General features: G+C 45.9%; 2 protein-coding genes across 3 annotated transcripts in view; one reads left to right on the top strand and one right to left on the bottom strand.

Moving 5' to 3' along the window:
• Nucleotides 1-3312: 3312 nt before the first annotated feature.
• On the bottom strand, nt 3313-19069 carry ZMAT3 (zinc finger matrin-type 3). 2 transcript variants are annotated; one of them, XM_064720885.1, is made up of 6 exons: nt 18889-19069; nt 13413-13738; nt 11777-11896; nt 9925-10091; nt 9713-9813; nt 3313-8646 (listed from the first exon to the last, which is right to left on the bottom strand). In XM_064720885.1, exons 2-6 carry the CDS (start codon nt 13680-13682, stop codon nt 8435-8437), a joined length of 870 nt encoding a protein of 289 aa, XP_064576955.1. In that variant the 5' UTR covers nt 13683-13738; nt 18889-19069; the 3' UTR covers nt 3313-8434. The 2 variants fall into 2 exon arrangements, with proteins under 2 accessions (XP_064576955.1, XP_064576954.1); XM_064720884.1 differs by lacking the exon at nt 18889-19069 and adding an exon at nt 17345-17420.
• Nucleotides 19070-19271: 202 nt separating this feature from the next.
• PIK3CA (phosphatidylinositol-4,5-bisphosphate 3-kinase catalytic subunit alpha) overlaps nt 19272-19932 on the top strand; it is a 42764-nt gene continuing 42103 nt past the window's right edge. The window contains exon 1 of the mRNA XM_064720640.1: nt 19272-19322. The gene's annotated coding sequence lies outside the window, so the exon portion shown is untranslated. The remainder of the gene's footprint in view (nt 19323-19932) is intronic.

Raw genomic sequence — 19932 nt, 5'->3', positions numbered from 1 at the left:
CAGCTTGGATTGATCAGACTTTATTTCAAGGGTATAACTGCAAGGACAGCAGCTGAACGCTCAGAGTGTCTTGAGACTGTGGGATTGGTAAAAGACAGATTGGAACTATCCACAGCTGCCTCCCATTGCTCACTTTTGTGTGCCTATGGTCACCTCAACCTTGAAAACCTCTCTTATTTATATTCTTTTTCTGTTACCTCTTTTCTTTGCACTTTTCAACAATACCCACTAGAAATTGGGGTTTGCATAATAAAAACCTCTGCCTCATGCAAGTAAATGTTAAATAGAGGTGGTGTCCTGCTAACTGCACTTTTGGGACTGTGAAAAGGCAAAGCAAAGACACACTGGCCAAAACCAGACCCTCAAAGACACAGGCACTGAGAGGAGGCACAATAGGAGGCATGAGAAGCACCCAGCCCTCATTCCTGGGTATCCTAATGCCAGCTACAGAGCAGGAGAATGTATGGCAGCCCACAACCCCACCTGACATAAATAAATGCAATATCCTCCTGATGAATGGCTTTGCTCCTCCGTCAGAACTCAGACTTGCTAATCCAAACATGCTCCAAGCATCACCAGCTTTTACAAACAGGAGCTACTTGTCCAAGATTTCATGTGTTGGTTGGTTTGGCCATTTCCTCATTAAGCTCCTTCTGAGATGCTGTGAAGTGTTAGAGGAAGCTGCAACAACTGGAAAATTATCTTTAATAATTAGTGAACAAGAACAAGGAGGAAGAGTCCTTAAAGGGACAAGCAAGCACATCCATGGCAGAATTTGCCCCTGGAGGCTTCTGAGACCCCAGCCCTGCCTTGCACAGGAGCCTCTCCCTTTGCTGAAACAATCCCCACCTACACAGGTTCACACAGAGCAAAAGGACATTTTGTCATAAATGACATCTCAGCCCCCAAACTCTCCAGTCAGCTGCAACAAGAGATTCTTTGCATCATGATGCTCTTTCTACAAGTCTCTTAATTCTGAAGTATTCTTTCCAGATTCCTCAACATAGGTGTTAAGCTGTATGTCATCATCTCTTCTGGTGCACAGGGATTTGGCCATTTGACTTTCCTTTTTTTTCATACCTATGTTCCAACTTTTGTGTTTTTCACACTATTGGTCATGTTGCATTTAGTAAAGTATATAGTCTGCTTCTTCAGGTGAATACTGAATTCCTGCACAAAATTCCAGACACACCAAATGCAGCCTATTTTATTTCTCATGCAACTGTGTTAATTTCTTCTTAGAACCCCACACCTTGTTCTTTCACTCACAGTGTCTTGGTACCTTGATACTATAAAACAAGCTTTAGATTAATATTTTTATAACATCTTTATATGTAGTGCAAACACCTGCCACATTCCCTAGTCTCAGATAATACACTGTGGAAAATCTTCCTATCTGTCTTTACCCTCATGTAATTCCAGTGACTTTACACAGCTCTGCTCCTGTTTCACTCAGGTGGAGAGGTGAAGGAAGCCCAGTGGAATAAGGCCAAAAGCACATCATTCCCTGAAGGACAGGCCAATAAATCCTTGATATTATGTTACAGCAGTTTTTTACTATTCAAAAAGAGAGAAGCATCCTTCACTCCAAATGCTTTAGGAGAACTAGAAGTAGGAATAAAGGGAATTTATGTGAAGAGGACATAAATGAATATAGAAGAGCCTCCAAACCTGCACTTTGCAAACCTGCATCCTTTACAATCCTCCTAAAAGATGTTGTTTTTCCACATCTCCGCTAAGGTCTAATGGCAGAAGCAATACTGGAAGATCTCTCTGTCAGGATTCATTATTTTTAAACCACATGCTAAAGTCCTAATGCTTTATAAAGCCACTACATGAACAATGAAAATCCAACTATTATTAATCAAATTGGTTTTAAAATCCAGTCATTTTCATCATCCTGGGAGCAGGGAGGCTAGATGGAGAGAAGGCAGGGACAGCAGCTTGGTATTCAAAAGCATTGAGTTCAACTTTCCTTTTTAGCCACAGACTTTCTGGACAAATCATATTTTCCCCCAAATTTTACTTCCTCAATTGTAAAATGTTATAGGACAACTATGTGAAATCCTTAGACAACAGGGTAATTGTAGAAGCAGAAGGAGAGCTATTTATGCTTTCAAATTACACACTTAGTCTATGTTTTTCATCCTTTTTTTTTGTAGTATTTTATATGCTGAGTAATTCAGCAAATGCCTGTTACTCTCAGTTAGGTTGCCCATGTGTCACCATGGTTTTTGGCTGTACCAAATTGCTATAGAATTGGTATAAAATACAATTACCACATGCAAGTATTAAAAAGGCAGTGCTTTACCAGAGAAACCTGATCATGGGGATGTGCTGCTTTGTAGGGGTTTGGTTTCCAAGATGACCAAACACACCCAGATAAACATAAACAGTGAAGGGCTGGGGTAAGATTTAACATTAAACTGCACTTACAAGTTTTTATGACTCTATTTACTGTAAGAGAGAACACATAAAACTTCCAACATTTCACTGTTAGCACAGAAGAAGTCACCTAAGCACAGAGGCAGCTCTCATGACAAAAGGTAAATCAGGATAATCCCACCAGTGTCAGTGTTCTCTGTAAGGGCCCAATGCCTGCAATAAGAGAGGACAGGGGAGTGCAGGGACACATCCCTCTTCACAGCTGCTTTTACACAGCAGTCACACCCCAAATGTCCCTGGTGTGTCCCCAGGGCACTGCCCCTGAGGCCAACACCTCACTGCACCAACAGCACACAAGGGCTGTGCTTTGTTCTTACCTGAGCTGAACTCAAAAACCCAGATTTTCTCTGCTTCCAAGGCTCCATTCAGAATGTCCTTTCAGTTTGGAAAGTCATTTATGCTGCAGAAGCATATGCTCTTCTGGAGCCCTCAAGTAATGAAAGGGGGAAACAGCACTCTGGTTAAAAAAATGTGCAAATGTAAGTGTCAGGCTCAGCTTGTCCCCACCTTTTCACAGCCAGAGTTGAAAGTCAGTCCATGGTTCTGCCTGGGGCTGTAGCAGAGCTTGTGATGTCCACTCAAGGGGAAAGCACAGACAGACACAGAGCCTTTTGTGTCCTCCTGCCTCCCATCCTGCAGATGCTGAGCACTCCCAAACCCTCCCAAAGCCAAGACAGCTCTGAGCTGGCTTTCAGTAAGAGCTGGAAGTACACTGACCCTCCTCCAGAGTAACACATTCTACTTGAATTATACTCTTTTATCAGTGTGTGAAAACATGTTCATGTAGTTGCACTCAGTGCTGGGCTAACCCAGTCATTCCCACTCCAGCCATGAGCAGCAGCAATACCAAACATCAGGGCGGTGCAATGGTAAGAGCAATATGGTTTATTATATAATGAAGAAGAAAAAAAAATTCATTTTCATCAAGTATTCCCTCACGGGGGTCAGTACAATATAAAGGAAATAAGGAAAAATGTACAAAACAACCTGACAAGAAGGCTCTAGATGAAACACGTTCAAAGCACTTGCAAATGGTGTTGCTGGACAGATGCAGAAGGAAATTAAATCAAGTCATTTTTCCCCTGCAAAATACAACTGAAAACCTGACTTTATTTTCAAAAATTCAGTTCTGTCTCTACCTGCAGGTATTTCAGGTAAGCTGACACAATTTTAGCTGTGATACATTTTTTAAAGGAGAGATTCCCAGAACTACTGTTTGACCACATTCATTTCAAAGTGGATTTTATTTTCCCTTCTAACTTTATGCAGGTGGCAAGCCCAGCTCAAAATAAAGGAAGCCTAGCCACTAGCTTCAAAGAAACCAGGTCCATATTTCTCCACTTTCTGTTATCCTTTGGCAACCATGGCATTTGTTTTTCCATAATCAGCAACACATATCCATCTCATCCAGAGCATCCTTGCATATGTGGTTGTAAAATTAAAAAAAAAAATCACAAACCAAAAAACACATATAAAACATCAGCAGTGAGAAATTCCTGAAGGTTTTCAAGCCTTGCTCCTAACTCAGCTAAAGTCAAGGTACTTCAAACTATTTTAGCTGGGGCAAGACCAAAGCCTTACAGAACCAGATCAACGGTCCTCAAAAAGCAAAATCATAAGAGTGTTGTAATCCAAATGGAGGAGTAAAAGACAAACTTAGCAATGTACCTTGCCTGGCCCCAGCCAACATAATATCTTTGCCTTGGGTATTTCATTTACTCTTGACCCAGGCAAAATTCCCATTGGTTACAGTGAGAGCATCACTTAAGTAATGTAGCAAAGGGACATCAAGCATTAGTAAGCTAAAATATGAATCCATGCTTATGGCAATAGCTCTCCCTTCTAATGCCCTATAATGGGCATCTAGGAAAGGAAATAAGCAGCTTTACAGAAAAAAATCTGCCTTTTGTTGCACTGATGACCATCCTAAGCAACTCCACAGAAGTTTTCAGGGCTCCTTTCAGTGTGCATGAAGAAAGCAAAAAGTCAAAAATAGACCAATGTTAGGCAAGATTGTAACAGATTTACTCATTAGTGCAGAATGTAAAACAAAAGCTAATGCCTAATACAAAGAAAATAGTATCACTTTCATACTCCTCACAAATTCATGGATTCCACATGGTTTACTTCCTTGCCTTAAAATAAATGAATGTTTAAATGAAGCATGAACCCTGTGTCTCTAAAAATAACATCCCAAGTTAGCACAGGAATCAGTTGAGGGAAAATGAATTGGAAATTGACATTTAATAACAAGTTGCAAGGAAATCCCCATTTTGTTTAGCATGAAAAGAAACAAAGATCCAGAGGTCAGATTTGGTTGGGGGGATTTGGGGTGGGTTTTGTTGTTTGGGTCTGGTTGGATTTTTTGCATCAAGGGAAAGACAAAAATAGCTATGTGGGAGGAAAAACATTTTCACAAATACAATAAATAATTGTTCTGATCCAAAAGCAAAGTGCGATGTAGAATTTCTCCATTTAAAAACAACCTACAGCATAATGCCTTAAATATTAACAAATCAATTAGTGGTCAGCACAGTAAAATAAATATGAACATATTGATTTACATTTTGTTTCTAGCAGCAAAGGTCATTAACCTACTGGCCAATGTGACAGCTTCACAGAAGTCCTGTTTCTTGGGTTTGGTACTTGGTTTAACATAAGAAAAAGATTATCTGGGTCTGGAAAATGGCACTTCAGCTGTACAGTGTTCTCCCCAGCCCACCTTAGTCAAAAGGGTTTGCCCAGAACATGTTTTCAGTATTTTTTGAACAGTGGTTTGGAGAACACCTTTCACAAAAAGAAATAAAATCAGGAGCTACTCAGTATCTAATGTTGACAAGTATGAGTTTGGATTGTCCTGAACCCTAAGGATAATGGGGAGGTTGGGTGTTTTCTCTTTGCACTCAGCAACTTCCTATGCTGAAAGGGGAGTGGGAAGATCACAAGCCACTAAGCAATGCTGAAGAGGGAGAGGAAAGCTTTGGCAGCTTGCAGGAAGGGCCACATCAGAGCACTGGGGCAAAGCCAGTCTCAGCTCCTTCTCCCAGCAAGACATCTTTCCTTCCATGGAGGAAATCTGTCCTACCTGAGTCCCACTGCCTGCTGTACCCCTGCTCTACAAGCCACCACTCTGAAATCTCCAGGATGATCACATTCACTTGCACTCCCTTGAACAGAACAAAGCAGATTCAGGCTTCTCTGTTCAGGACAGACTGAAGCCACCACTCCAAGCCAGACTCAGCCTCAAGCAGAGAGGAGCCTGCAAGAACAGCTTCCTGCACATCCCTCCCAAAAGCACCAGCACTGGGCAGTGGCACATCTGCACAGCTGGAGCAAACCAGGTTTTGACACCTCCAGCAGCCACTGGAAATGCCAAATGAGGAGCAGGTGGCTGGGCTGGGAGTAGGAGCAGTAACCAAAGCTAAGTGGAGAACAGCTGAATTTTGGGACATGTGAAAGCAAGCAAAAATGCCTCCTCATCCCTAGCAATAAGCCAGACAGCAGCAGTACCTACAGCTCCTCCAGCTCATATTTCACAAAGGGTTGTTTTTCTGCTACTAATTGCAGCCTGTAGGAAATGCCATGCTTTAATTTACAGCCAGAGGGATGTTTAACCATAATGCAGGGATCACTGTGCTGAAGCACGTTGTGGTAAGGCTCATCTAACTCCCTCTGCCCCTCTGGACAGTGGTGTCAGACTGGCAAACCTAAGGACAGGACACAAAGAGAAAACCAGAGCCCTTCTGTCAATACAAATGATGAGGGGGAAAGGCTGATGAGAGATTCTGGAAAGGCAAATGTTCTTCAAGGCTACACAGAGGGCAAGGCAGGGGCAGGAAAGCACAGAGGAAACAGACTTACAAAGCTGTCAGAACTGTTCAGTGAGTGCTCTAAAACCTGGGCACCTGTTCTACCTTCTCACCTGCTGCAGGGCACAAACCCCATTTAACTGAGTTTTGCACAAAGGAGGGGAAGGAATCCCATTCATGAGGACACCCATTCCTCTGCCTCTATCTGCAGGGCAAGAATGATCTAGGGGGTTGTGTTCAACTACTTTGCAAGCACTCACCTTGCCTGGATTCAGGAAGGCTGCATTCAGGTTGTATGGCTCCCTGATGCTCACTCAGGGAGCTGAAGAAAACAATATTTAATTTCTGAGGAGCAGCCAAGTGCAACAGACCTTTTGAAGGTGGACTAGGAAGATGAATGAAGACTATCTGGATTTTTTTTTGTTACTCATTCTTCATTTTTTAAGGCAAGCAGAAAGTCCTTCTGGAATGCAAGAGGCAGGATCAGAATGGCAATAAAAGGAGGGGGAGGCTACCTTCAACACTATGCACTAGGAACAATTCATCCCTGCTAAAATCCTACTGAAACTAGTGGAGCTGCATCCAATTCCAGCTGCCTGAAGAGGGGTGAGAGATGAGCCAAGGTGCATCCTGGACCCTCTCTCTGCACCTGCCACTGCAGTCAGTGAAGCTGCACCAGTGTACAGTCCCAGCAGCACAGTGGGGGATCAGGTCCAACAAAAGCCACCTACGTGCTGCACCTGCCACTGGAGACCATGTTTAATGACACTGAACTGGACTCCAATCACAGCTCCTCACATCTACCCAAACAAGCAGAAGAATAATTAACAACCCTACTTCTGCTCTTTTTCCCCTTCCTACTTTTGCTAAGGAATATCAAAACAAACACACACACACCTTCTGAGTTTGTCTACAATTCAAAAGTTGCTTAACACGTTTCTTGAATACTTCCATGAGGCCAAAAAGCTGTTACTCAAACAGTCAATCATCACCCTGACATTTAAATCCTACATAACTTTGGATTTTTGATGGTCCCTGGAACAGTCAAGTATACACCAAGGAATGGAATTAAAAACCATCCTGAGATGGAAAAAGAAAGAAGGGGGGGAAAGTCAACCAATATTGGTAGCTCTAGTTCAAAGCTAGAAGTTTCATCTTTGCTCTATAAACACCCATTAGGCTTAGCCCAGGGAATGGCATGGAAGTGGGACACACCAGTATCTGCTACCCAGAGTCCAGGCAGCTCTGCTCTTCCAGAGCAAGGACTGCAGGCCAGAGACCAACTCTTGCTCTCTTCTACATCAACATGCAAAGAAATCACAGCTGACAGCTCCTTCTATCTATTCTCAACCTGACTCATTCTAAGGCAGAATCAGAGCACAGCACATCTCACCTGAGCAGGTTTGCTTTCCAGTTCACTTCATTAAGCCACTGAGATCCCCAGAGATCAGGGAGATGAGCTACACCCATGGTAATATTAAGGTGTCCAGGCAACAATATCAAGAGTAGAAGAGTATTTCTGAATGGGGCTAATCAGCTGAAATCCATGTCAGATGTTCAGAATGGAATCTGCATCGCAGAGGAAGCAGTAAGAGGAAAGATCCTCCAAGGAGAAGAGGTATGCACAGCCTTTCTACAAGGATGTGGAAAGAACCTACTCTGGACTGTAATGGGGGCCAGAAGCAGCAAAGTGTGGACAAATACACCACCTAATTCACACATTCACAGGCCCTACTCCTTCCCCTCTTTTACAAGCTGCCCAGAGAGTCAGTTTGCCATAGGGAAGCATTCTGGAGCACTGCTCTGTGGTGTGCCAAGAGGGGAGTGGGCTTTACACACGGTCCACCCACGTGGTAGGACCACAGAAGTTTCCAGCACTTCTTGGGCTTTGCATATTCATGCAGAAGGCCGGGGAGAAGACACAGTTCCTCCCTGCCACTCAACACAATGAAGAGCCTTAGATAATTAGCAAACAAACACCAAAAACACTTCATGTCCTGCACAGCGTCATCCTGCCGACTATGATAGAAAAAAAACCTAACCATACCAGTAAGTTTGCAGGTGTTACATGTACAGCTCAGAGCATACTCCTACCCAATGGAGCACAAAGCAGGGCACGTGGCAAACAGCAGGCGAGAGACAAGCTGCTCTAGTTGCAAACTACTACCGAGGGCGGCGCGTCACTGGACGTAGCCCAGGTTCTCCATCTCGTTCCTGTAGCGCTGCTCAGACACTTTGCTCTTGTGCTGTTTGCTCTCCAGGTGCTGCCTGAACTCCAGCTCCTCGCTGGCCCCAGCGTTGCACATGGAGCAGTAGAACTGCCCGCTGGGCGTCACGCACATGGCCAGGTCACGGGGGATCCTCTGCCGCGAGCGCGGGTTGAAGTAGGGACCTGGGGACATGACACAAAAGAAAAGCCTGGTTTACCTGTGAGGAATCAAAGCTTGAGGCAGCTCAGTGACAATGCCAAAGTCCAATGAATGTGTGCTTTTCAATCAAAGATTTGATTCTTTAGTAGATTAGAATCAATCCGCATTTTCCCCACAACTCCTCTGCTGGTTTCCAGATTTACGGAGGTGCAGCACACAGGACAGCACTTGGAATTTTATAAAGTAGTAGAGTGGGCTTAATGCCCCAGTCTTATTGAAAATCAGGTACCCAACAATTTAATGTTTAATAATTTATTAATTTTTAAGAACTTAATAATTTTTAACAACTTAATTCAATAATTTAATAATTAAGCAATACTTTTTTTTCTTAACCATCTAATTTCACAACTGGAATAGTCTTTTCATTATACCAAGCTGCCTCAGTTTAAAACTCACAAAATTATATTTAATACAACTTTAAAAGATTTATCTTTTCCACATGACAGTGATTAGAATGATGTGATTAAACCGAGCTTCACCAGGAATCAGGGTTTCAGCTAATGTGTGCTTGTAAAACAACTTAAAATGTAAAAGAGAAATAGATGCGCGGCTGGAGGCTGTAATACACTCTTTAAATCATAGTAAAGAGGGAAAGTTAGTATCTAACACCTGAGGAAGGACTCTATGCTAGGAACAGATGGTCTTAGAGGGAGGCTAACATGCTCTCTCATTCTGGTCATGGGAGTGCAAGTACAGGTTGATGTGCCACAGTAGGAGTCAAAGCACCTGGCCACCTGCCAAGAAAATAAAGCAGGAAAACTGTCACCACTTAGAGCAGCCTTAGAGACAGGCAGATGGTAAATTAAGTTACAAACTGAGAAAAAGAACTAACAAGCAGGCTGACAAAACAAAGCAACTTTAGCAGCTGGGGAAAAAAAAACCATGCAGATATGAAAGATCAGCAGAGCTTGGACCAGCTCCTTTCACAACCTGACTCTGCTAAAACAGATCTCAGAAACAGAAGAAAACCAAGTCTATTTATTATTAATTACTATTCCAGCTACAGAATAGATACAAGCTCCAAGTTACCTGTGTTGTTCTGAACCGCATACGTGTTTCTTCTGTTCTGCATCATCTTATACTCATTCCCTTCTTTCCTTGCCCTTCGTTTGCCTAGTTCTGAGGCATCCCTGCAGATTACACAAATATGAACAGCTGCAATTCAGGGTATTCTGACAAAAGGGCTGCCAGAGATACTGGCACACGCTTTCAGCCTGAGCATGAGGTTGAACAATACCTACGAGAACGAGTTATTCTGTGCCTCTGCAAGGCGCAGCCGCTTGGCGTGATTCTTCCCTTGGTAGTGAGCCTGAGCCACAGCCGGGGAGCTAAATGAGGCATCACAAAGCTTGCAGTAATCATTCTCTGTAGCCAAGATCACTCGGCCACCTGGCTTACTGGATCCCATCTAGCAGCAAAGGGAGACACAGCATGTGAAACACAAAAAGGTTAAATATAAGCTGAAATGTTTCAATCACAGGGACTGAGACCACTGCCGTTCTCATCAGACAGCAGGAGAGCTGGAATTAAAGCCCATTGATTAGGACACTCTCAAGTTGTCCCCAAAGTGTTCTTACACAAAATGCACTGTTCCTGCCTTGCCTCCAGGAGAGCCTGCAAATGCCTGGCCTGAGGTGGAGAGAAAAGCAATCTGAACAAACAGCTCTGCAACAGCCACAGAGGCTTGTTTACATCACAGCAATGATTTAACTCCTAACTGCTGGGAGCTGATGAGCAGTGACTTTCACTCTTAAAAACACTCACTGAAAGGTAGAGGTGCTTCTCTCTCCTATTTACAGTCCATCTAATCTCTCCACAACACCCTGTCTTTACAGTTCCCTGACCACAGCAAGAAGAAAAAAAACCAGTAGCAAAGCTGCCAAACCTCTGATCCTTAACCTTCAGGTGGGAGAACACCTGGATCCAGACTTCAAAGGAAGGACCCAGTCTCACATGATATGTGAAGGACACCTTCATGTGTCTGTGCAGTCAGACCACATACAGCGATCCAGGCAGGAGCCATGCCTCCTCAGCACGTCACATCCAGGCAAAAGTGTTTTGTAAACAGTGCAGCAGCAGTGATTCATGCAGCCATGTCACTGCAGCACTTGACAAACCAACATTCTTTCACATCTCCTTAGACACTGCTCAAACTTAGAGACACACAATTCTGATTTCTAGCTTACAATGTGAACCCTCACATGGCCCTAGAGGTATTTTTATTGCCATGGGCCATTTCCTCCATTAAAAAACACACCACCAGATACCCTGGCAGGTACAGCAGTCACATCTCCATGCCTTGGGCAGGACCCCATCCCATCCCAGTTCACAGCCATGAGCTGCAATGCCAATTTACACGGGGCCAAATCTCCCTCTGGCCAAGAACAGTCTGTCACTCTGTAAATGATCTCTGCTTCCCTACAGGCAGCACAGGCTTATGTTGCAGCTTCAATCCCTGCACAGTCACAGGCAAAAGCCAGGTTAGCTGTCACATCTCATGATAAACCCAAGGGATGAATTCTAGAAGGAGATAGCAAAAAACATCTCTTTTTTCCTCTAACGTGCCCAAAACAGAATTAATCTGGATAACTGATGGAACAATCCATTCACTCTGCACACAGGAATGAGCACTTCAAAAGGAGTAACAAAAGAGGAATTAGCTAACAGCCCTGGGCAATGGGTGTAGGAGCACCAAAGCACTTTTTCCATGTAGGCTTCCCCCACACAACAGAGGGATGATTGTGCAGAGCGGATGCCACACCCTCACATCCAAATCCAATTCCAGCAATTCTGTTCTATACCTGCCCTTACACAGCTATAATCAGCAGCACATCAGACTTACCTAGCAATCAAAGTATTTGCCAGGCAGAAATAGAACATTTGAAGTCCAACATTGTGCTGCAAGGGCAGATCAATATCTGCATCTTCAAAAGAAAGCAAACAGCTCACAACGGACCATTTCCACCATCTTGTGCCATCACAAGGAAAATGCTTTCCCAACTCCTGCAGTAATCTTCAAGCCTGATATCTGGTTATCCTAACTGGGGTTAGGTGACAAGCAAGCATGATCTCAGTCCCTTTGCCATGCCTTACCTGAGTTGGAAGAGTGACAACCTGAGGTGGGGCAGGCTCAACAGAATTACTCATCCTGGCAGGTGCCGGACAGCTGTTGGCAGCATAGTAATTCCTCAGCTTCTTACTGTGGTTCTTACCCTGCAAAGATAACCCAGATTAATCACTGTCCTAATAATAGTGTCTTACTCTGAAAGACAAAGGATCCAGAGACTGAAATGAGAAAGTGCCCATGAAGGTGGCAGCTAAGGTAAAGAAGCTGTCACCCAGCTCTGAATTTAAGAAATGCAGGCATTCCTCCCTTTCTCCAAAATGCTCAACACCTAGAATGAATGGGCCCCCTCTCCAGCTGATTTTCTCTATAAGTTTACAATTAGTTTCTCAGTCTGTTTCCATTTCACTTAAAAGCAGTATTTTGTGTTTTAAGACTATCAGCTGCTTTACACAGTTTATTGATAAACCTGAACACACAACACACATTTCATGACACCGCAAGCTTGAGTTAAAACGTGAGATTGAACTTAAAACCCACATCACATTTTATTTTCTCTTGAAAAACATATATCATAAATGTTTTTGGTGTTCTGAAAGCCTGGTAGAATAACACGAGACTATGTATATGCATATTGTGGATGCACAGAAAGGCAAATGCGATACGTAAAAAATCACCTCTGTCCTGTCATGGAAAAAATTCTGCAAAAACAAGAGGTTAAAAGTGTAACACCAATCCAACCTACCCCTTCACTAGCAGGATACCACTTTTTCAGGGCCAAAAGCAAATCTGAAATCTGGGTCTGGTGTCCTGAGGTTATGGAAAATCACCCTTTTGCATTCACTGGTGGAGAAAGTCACTATTTCCAATAGTCATGCAAACACAGCATCAGGCAGAGAGGGTGTAGGAAAATGGATTAATGCAAGGCTGACATGTTCTATCTTTCAGCAAGAATCATATGCAAAGAGTCCTTATCCTATATCAGGCAAGTCAACAAGATCAGCTTAAACAAAATAAATCTGATCTGAGCCAACCCAGCTGATGAGAGTGTTTGCATAAAAGGCCCCACCAGATCAGTGCTGTGCATAGCCTCAGAGAGGAGACTCTGACAAACACATGGCAGCAGCCCCTTTCCTAATGGCACAGCTGGATCCAGCAGAAAACACCTGTCCAGGCCTCACAAAATCATGTCTGGAATCAGAAGGTCAATTTTACTAAACTAGTGTAGATGTCAAATACAGGTTGCATAAAACAAAGGAAAAATCACAAGTGTCTGCTTTTTCACCTATGCCATCTTGGCACCACTTCTCTGTCCCCATGGACAGTGTTTTTGCAAAAAGCTCCAGTAACAACACCTTAAAAGAAAGCACTGCAGCACGTCTGGACAACCAGCAAATCCAAGCAGGGTGAAGATATGTCTACAGAGCAGTTTCAGTCCATGAGGTGGTGCAGAGGAAGCTCCAGATGAGCAAGTTGAATGCTGCTGTTCATGTGCAGCACTCAAAACCCCCTCGAGAAGCTGAGTTAGTCCTCCTGCATTAGCCCACACTTCCCTCTGTGCTGCCACAGCAACGCTGCTGGCAGTGCTCGTGCTGGCACAGGAATGTCTCCACAAGCTGCAGATGCAGCAGCCCCAAAAGCTGAGCCTCCTGCTGCTCTCCTTACCTGGTAATGAGCCTGGGCTTGCTGGGCCGAGTTCAGAGTGACATTGCAAAGCTTACAGCACAGGGGCTTACATAGTTCCTCCAGCATAGGGTCCTGCTCCACCACCTTGGCAAGTTCCTCCTCTTGTGTGTGATGAAAGGAAGGCCCCAGTCCCAGAGACTTTGGTGGGGACAGTGGTGAGCTGGCTCTTGGCCTTGTAGCCACTGACATAGGAAGGGATGAAGGCTTCTCAGGATGAGGAAGAAGTCCTGCTTGCTGTAGAAGAATCATTGGCCAGGAAGACTATGGGCATGCTACTGCTGAAGGAGGAGGAATCTTCTTCGGATCTAGACCAGAAAGACACAAATGCTGAAATAAGCAACAAGAACAGGAACATCAAGGATCCAGGGGCAATCCCTGTAACTCCACTGCCTCTGCTTCATGCCTTTTCAAAATGCCAAGCAGGATAAAGTCAGTTTGCAACACTTTGCCGCCCACGGGAACAGCAGCATCCCAGACAAGCAGGGCCAGATTACAAGACACTTATATAAGAAGTGGGTCCCCTGGCAGGTGAAGATTCCTGACACCCACAGCACCTGACAACAGCACACTCCCCCCGCTGCCCCATGCCCATGAGAAGGGGGGACCATGCACAGCCCACAGAGCTGTGTCACTGGGGGGACACAAGCACTGCCCACATCCTCCTTTGGGAGCCCAAGGACAAGCTCACTCCTAAACAAATATCACACCAGACTACTGCAATGGACATTTACAAAGAATCTGAATACTTCAAAGCAGATTTATTGTATATAGGTAGATGCAAAATACATAAACACATCTATCCCTCAAAGACTTTACTGAGGAAAAGCTTTTCTCCAGTAAGACAACAAAACAGAGTGGGAATGAGCTGGAGCACACCTTGTTGTACACAGTCAGCTCCCAAGGGCTCTCTCCCATGGTCTTCTTGAACGACCTTGAGCTATTTTTCACATTTCCATTACTAACTACAAGCAATGCAACACTTAAAGCTACATCTTGTTCTGCAAAATGGAGAACTTATCTCATATAAACCTTTATTCAATTATTTCTCAGTTAATTCAAGTTATTAGAACTAGCTCCACGTTTCCAACAAGAGGTTCTGAGAGATTTATTTAATTAAAGTTTATAAATCACATCTACAGCCCAGATGAACATCCCTAGAATAATACAGAGCAGTGACATTATGAATTAAGGCATAGCTACTTTTGTTCATGTCTTATTAGCTTCTTATCATAACAAATCCTGTTCAGTGGCACACTGGGATCAAGAGAAGCATTATCTTGGCCTTCGCAGATCACTCCCAGCTAGGGCTGCACTGGCACCAACCATGTTTATGCTCTGGGCTTTGTTCATTTGTTTAAGCAAATAAAGAGACACATCTGCATTTTAAAGCAACACTTGTGTAAAATTAGGGAAAAGTAAATGAAATGCCACCAAGGAATTTTGTTCCTGAGTTGCCTTAGAAAATAGGGACTTCAAAGGCATTTAGGAACCTGCAGAAGCAGAGAGCATTTATCTGGGGTAACTTCCGGGATTTTCAATCTGCTAAAATTAGCTGAAGATAAATACCTTCCCCACTCAAGCTATGGAAAATCCCAGTTGAAGCCTGCAATTTTAGGTACTGTGTTATCTTTGGATCTCTCTTCCCAGAGAGATCTGTTCTGTTAGGAAAATTAAAACAAAATTTAAATGAATGAATGAATGGGACTAAAGCATTTAAGTGACAAAATAATTTCTGAAATGTTTATCTCAAACCAAAACTTACTCTAATACAAGACTGGAGGCAGCTCACTTATTACTAATATTAAAGGTAAAGAAAAAGATTTAAATTATTTTTTTAAAGGCAGTATGCACTGGCTTGGGGACAATGTTTTAAGGCAGTAACAGAGCCACCATGAGTTTTCATGTTTATATTATTCCTCCACCACCAAGGCTCTGCAAAATTTCAGAGCTGGAACCTACCACAAAGAAGAAAGAGGACACACAGGAATGGTGCTGCAAATCATCCATCAGCAGTGTAAATTCTGTAGTGTTACCTAACCCCTTTCCTATTTTCAGCACACATGACCCTGGTTAAACAGAACAGAAGACAACTTTTTTATCTTTATTTTCCTCAACTAGTACTCTGTAGACAGTCTAATTAATTTCTGTGGGACTACAGATGGAACAAGTTCATATTCATGTTGGTTAAATACATCATAACACAGGCCTATCAAGGCAGTTTAAATCAACTATGCAAGCAGGTAAGCATGCCAGCTAATTCCAGAGTTTTATTACATGAGTATAATGGGCCTCTTACCTTAAAATGAGAGTAAATTATAGCCAAATACTCCATAGAACAACATAAAGAGATGCACAGTAAATGGCAATTGAGATTCATCTGCTTAATTTTGCATGAGCATTTGTTGCATTGCATTTTCCTGCAACTGTCACAAATGGGATTTGTCATATACAAGAGGAAACAGTGCTTACAGGATCTATATCTACAGGGGGAAAGGTATAATGTAATACTCTTAGAAAATCTTTAACTGTAAGGTCATTTACTGTTTCTTAAAGTAAGCAGTTGTCTGAAAATAAAATTAAGGCTGCATGAGCAATTTCCACAGTAAGACTTCTTGATTTGGCTTATGCAATGTATGCAATTCTGGTTTTCCTCTGACGGTGATCTTTAACCACTGAAATTGCTCAAGTTATGTTCATTTTTCTCTTACTGTTATTATAAATAAGAAAATAAAAATCAGTGTATTTACAGGTCCCTTTAATCCTCCACTGCTGGTTGTTACAGGAGAAGGGAAAGGAACATTTTGAACTCCTCCTTTCCCTTCACATGAGAAGATGTAAGATCTTTACCCTAGGACACAGCAAAGGAACAAGGCACCTCCATCACCAGGGACCCCAACCAGCACAGCCCAAGGCAGGGTAAAGACCTGCAGCTCTCCAGGGCAGGCTGAGGAGCCGTTCTGCCTGAGGACAGCACCTCTCAGAGCTCAGCCATGCCAGGATACACTTCCACGCCATGCCAGCTGTCCTTGAGGGGATGAGAGGGGCACGGGTGCTCCCTCCTTTCCTTGGGGCATCCCAAGGGCAGTGCTGGAGGAGGAAACCCAGTGCCACAGCCTGGTGATGCCCACCTAAAGGGGAGAAACCTCCCAGGGCTGGGAAAGGAGCTGCTCTGGCCACACGTCTGAGAATGGGGAAGGCACAGCTTGACTTTGCTTGGAGAAAAGAATAAAGCACAGTGAGAAATCTACGTGTTCCCACCAGAATTGTTTTTTAAATGCAGCTGAGGCAACTAATAACAGAGATGAAAGAAGCAGAAATGGTGAACAAGCTGTGAGTTTTCACTGCTACAGGAAGCATTTCTTCTCAAGTTCACTCATCTATCAATACATGGACATCTCTTAATGTAATTGTGCCAGAAAGTTTCCTTTTGGCCACGGGCTGGGCCTACACATTTCCTCTGAAAGGCAGCTTGTTTTATAACGCTGCAGGGACGAAAGGCAGCACCAAACAAACACACAGCATGCACAGCTCTCCCTTAAGGTGCACTGACCCTCCGCTGATGGGGACACGCATTCAGCAACCCAGAACCATCCCTTGCGTCAAAGGGGGTATCAGAAAGCAGGGTGTAAATCCGACTCCCCGCAGGCATTCCTGCAAAGCCGCTTGCCTCGCAGTCCGGGGGCTGGACAGCAATTAAAAACCACAATCCCTGCTACCCTACAGCCAGGGAACCGCCGCAAGCTCAGGCAGCGCCGCACCATTCCGGGCAGGCACAGAGCCCAGCCGAGGGGCACGGACAGCCATCCGCATCCCCGGAACGGCCCGGAACGGAACGCGGCGGCACCGGGCCGGGATCCGCGGGACACCCCCGAGCGCAGCCCCGCCAGCCCCCGCGCACACCCCGCACCTACCGCGGCCCCGGGGCTCGCAGGGCCGGGCCCGGCTCGGGCTCGCTCTCAGCTGCGGGAAGTGACGGCGGCGGGGGCGGGACGGGGCTGAGCCGGGCCGGGCTGGGGCGGGACCGCCGCCGCTGCGAACCGCCCCGCGCCAGCGCTGCTGGGCATCGCGGGCACAAAAACAGCCCCCAGGAGCTGCTTCACATGGTCCTCGCTCCTGACCCGTGCTGCTGAACAACAGCATTTACTATTTTTTCTCTTTTTTTTTTTCTTTTTTTAATATAATTATTATTTTTTTAGCAGATGTTACAATGCACCTGATTTGCATATATAAACATCTTCTTATTCATGCTGCCCGCAGCCAAAATGAGTAATGATTTCCCCTCGAGCCACCAAGGCCTCACCCGTGTGGTTGGGCCACCCTGTTTCAAAGCCTATGGAGTTTCTGTTGATTTTTCTCCCCTTTTGTTGGAATAGGGAAGTGCTGAGAAGTCGCTACAGGCTGAAATCATCACCCAGATTTTTCAGTAGCCATCAGCCAACCCACTTGGCAATCCAATGGTTAGACACACTGATTGTTACTAATTTTTGTTAGATATTTAAAAAAAAATCCATTTGTCAGATTCAGAGAATCATAGAAGAGTTTGGCTTGGAAGGTCTCCTTAAAGACCATCTCATTCCAACCTCCTTGCCATGGGCAGGGACAACTTCCACCAGCCCAGGTTGCTCCAAGCCCTGTCCAACCTGGCCTCGAACAATTCCAGGGATGGGGCAGCCACAGCTTCTCGGGGCAGTCTGTTGCTAGGGTCTCACCACCCTCACAGTCAAGAATTTCTTCCTAATATCTGATTTAAATCTGCCCTCTGTCAATTTAAAGCCATCCCCCCTTGTGCTATCACTACATGCCCTTATCGAAATTCCCTCTCTGGCTCTGTTGCAGTCTCCTTTTGGGAAGGATGCTGCAGGTGGGAATCAGGAACCGTGGTGATGTGGAGCCGAAGCAGCAAAGGGGCATTTTGGCAGCAGGAATTCTCCCGGAGCCTGCTGTGCCCTGGGTTTGCAGGGTGTGCTCTGCCATGCCCTGCACGGCTGCTCTGGTGCTCCCACTCACTGCAGCGCTGCCTGCAGCATCTCAGCCTGCCCACGGCTGTGAAACGGCCCCATGCTAGACCCTGGGGCTTGGAGAGCTGTTCCAAGTTAGAGAATTCACCAACGCCCTCACCATGTTCACACCTGGCTCCAAAACTTGCTTATGCCATCTCCGTTGTTGAAAGGATAAATACCCCTTGACAATAGGGTGATTTGCCAAAACGCCTTAACAATTAATAACGCAGGTTAACCGTGTCCCTGCTCGCTATCATCACCTCAGTGCCACCTTCACTTGTTGCATCTTGTTGGCTCTCACCGAGGTACCCCAGCCTAGCGCTCTCATTTTACACCCTGAAAACCCACACCCACTTGGGAGTGCGCATTTACAATGTTATTTCTCTTCGACTTCTAATTTGTACGGGCATTCGCTTGGCGGGCCGCTCTTTCAACAAAACACCGGACTCACGTACAGCGACTCGATGCCAGTGGCAGCTGATTGTAAAGAAACCGGGTGGTTCAAGTGGGAAAAGGGTCAAGACTGGGTCAGACGCGCTGCGATGTGCAGGGCACGGGGGTGTCAGCGACATCAGGGCAACAAGCGGGGCAGGACGAGCCCGCGTTTGCCCAGCACACCCCGTTCCCCCGGCCCGCTCCCGCCTCCCCCCGCCGCGGTTCCCGTTCCGGCGGGCGGTGCCTTCCCCATCCGGGGTCAGCCCCGCTCCCTTCCTGTTATTCCCGTGCGGGAGGCGGCGGCTGTCGGGGAGCGGCTGCCGGCGCCGCTGCCGCCCGCGCCCGGGGCACAGGCACCGGCCGAGGCGAGCGGGGCGGCCGCAGCGGCGGGAGGCGGCGGGCGCGGCCCGGGGCGCGGCGGGCGCGGCCGGCCCGGGGAGGCCGCGGCGGGCGGGTGAGTGACTGAGTGAGGCGGGGGTCGTGAGGGGCCGCTCCCGGAGCGCCGCTCGCCGAGGAGGCTCGGAGGCAGCGCGGGGCTCAGGGGCCGCGGGGCCGCGCTCGGCCGGCGGGGCTCTCCCGCCGCAGCCCGCGCTCGGGTGTGCTGGCAGGGACGCGAGCCGGGAGAGGAAGAATAGCGGCTTGTTGTTTTGCAGTGTGGGTGTCTCCACCCCTGGCGTGGAGCTGAGTGCTGCGAGTGTGCTCGCAGTGCCGGGGATGGGCTGGGTGATGCCGCTGGGAGCAGAGCTTCTCCCGATGGCTGTGTGGATGTGGGGGGATGCTGGCACACGAGGTGGGTGATGCCGCTGGGAGCAGAGCTCTCCCCATGGGGGTGTGTGTGTGTCTGTACAGGTCTGTGTGTGTGTGGGGATGGGGATCCTGGCACACGAGCTCCTGCTGCCCGATGCACTCGGCTGACAGGAGCACTGGCCCGTCCCTGCTACCTGTAAAACCTTCTTTCCTAGCTTGTACTGCCCAGAGATTGGTTTGTACTGATGGTAAATATGAAACTGATATTTCTTGCTTGTATTTCTGTGTTTTCTGGTAGACTCTATATTAGCAAAACT

This window comes from Zonotrichia leucophrys, chromosome 9 (assembly GCF_028769735.1).
Source record: "Zonotrichia leucophrys gambelii isolate GWCS_2022_RI chromosome 9, RI_Zleu_2.0, whole genome shotgun sequence".
NCBI classification, from domain to species: domain Eukaryota; kingdom Metazoa; phylum Chordata; class Aves; order Passeriformes; family Passerellidae; genus Zonotrichia; species Zonotrichia leucophrys.
Note: the sequence above shows the minus strand (reverse complement) of the source record. Positions and strands in the feature narration are given on the sequence as shown.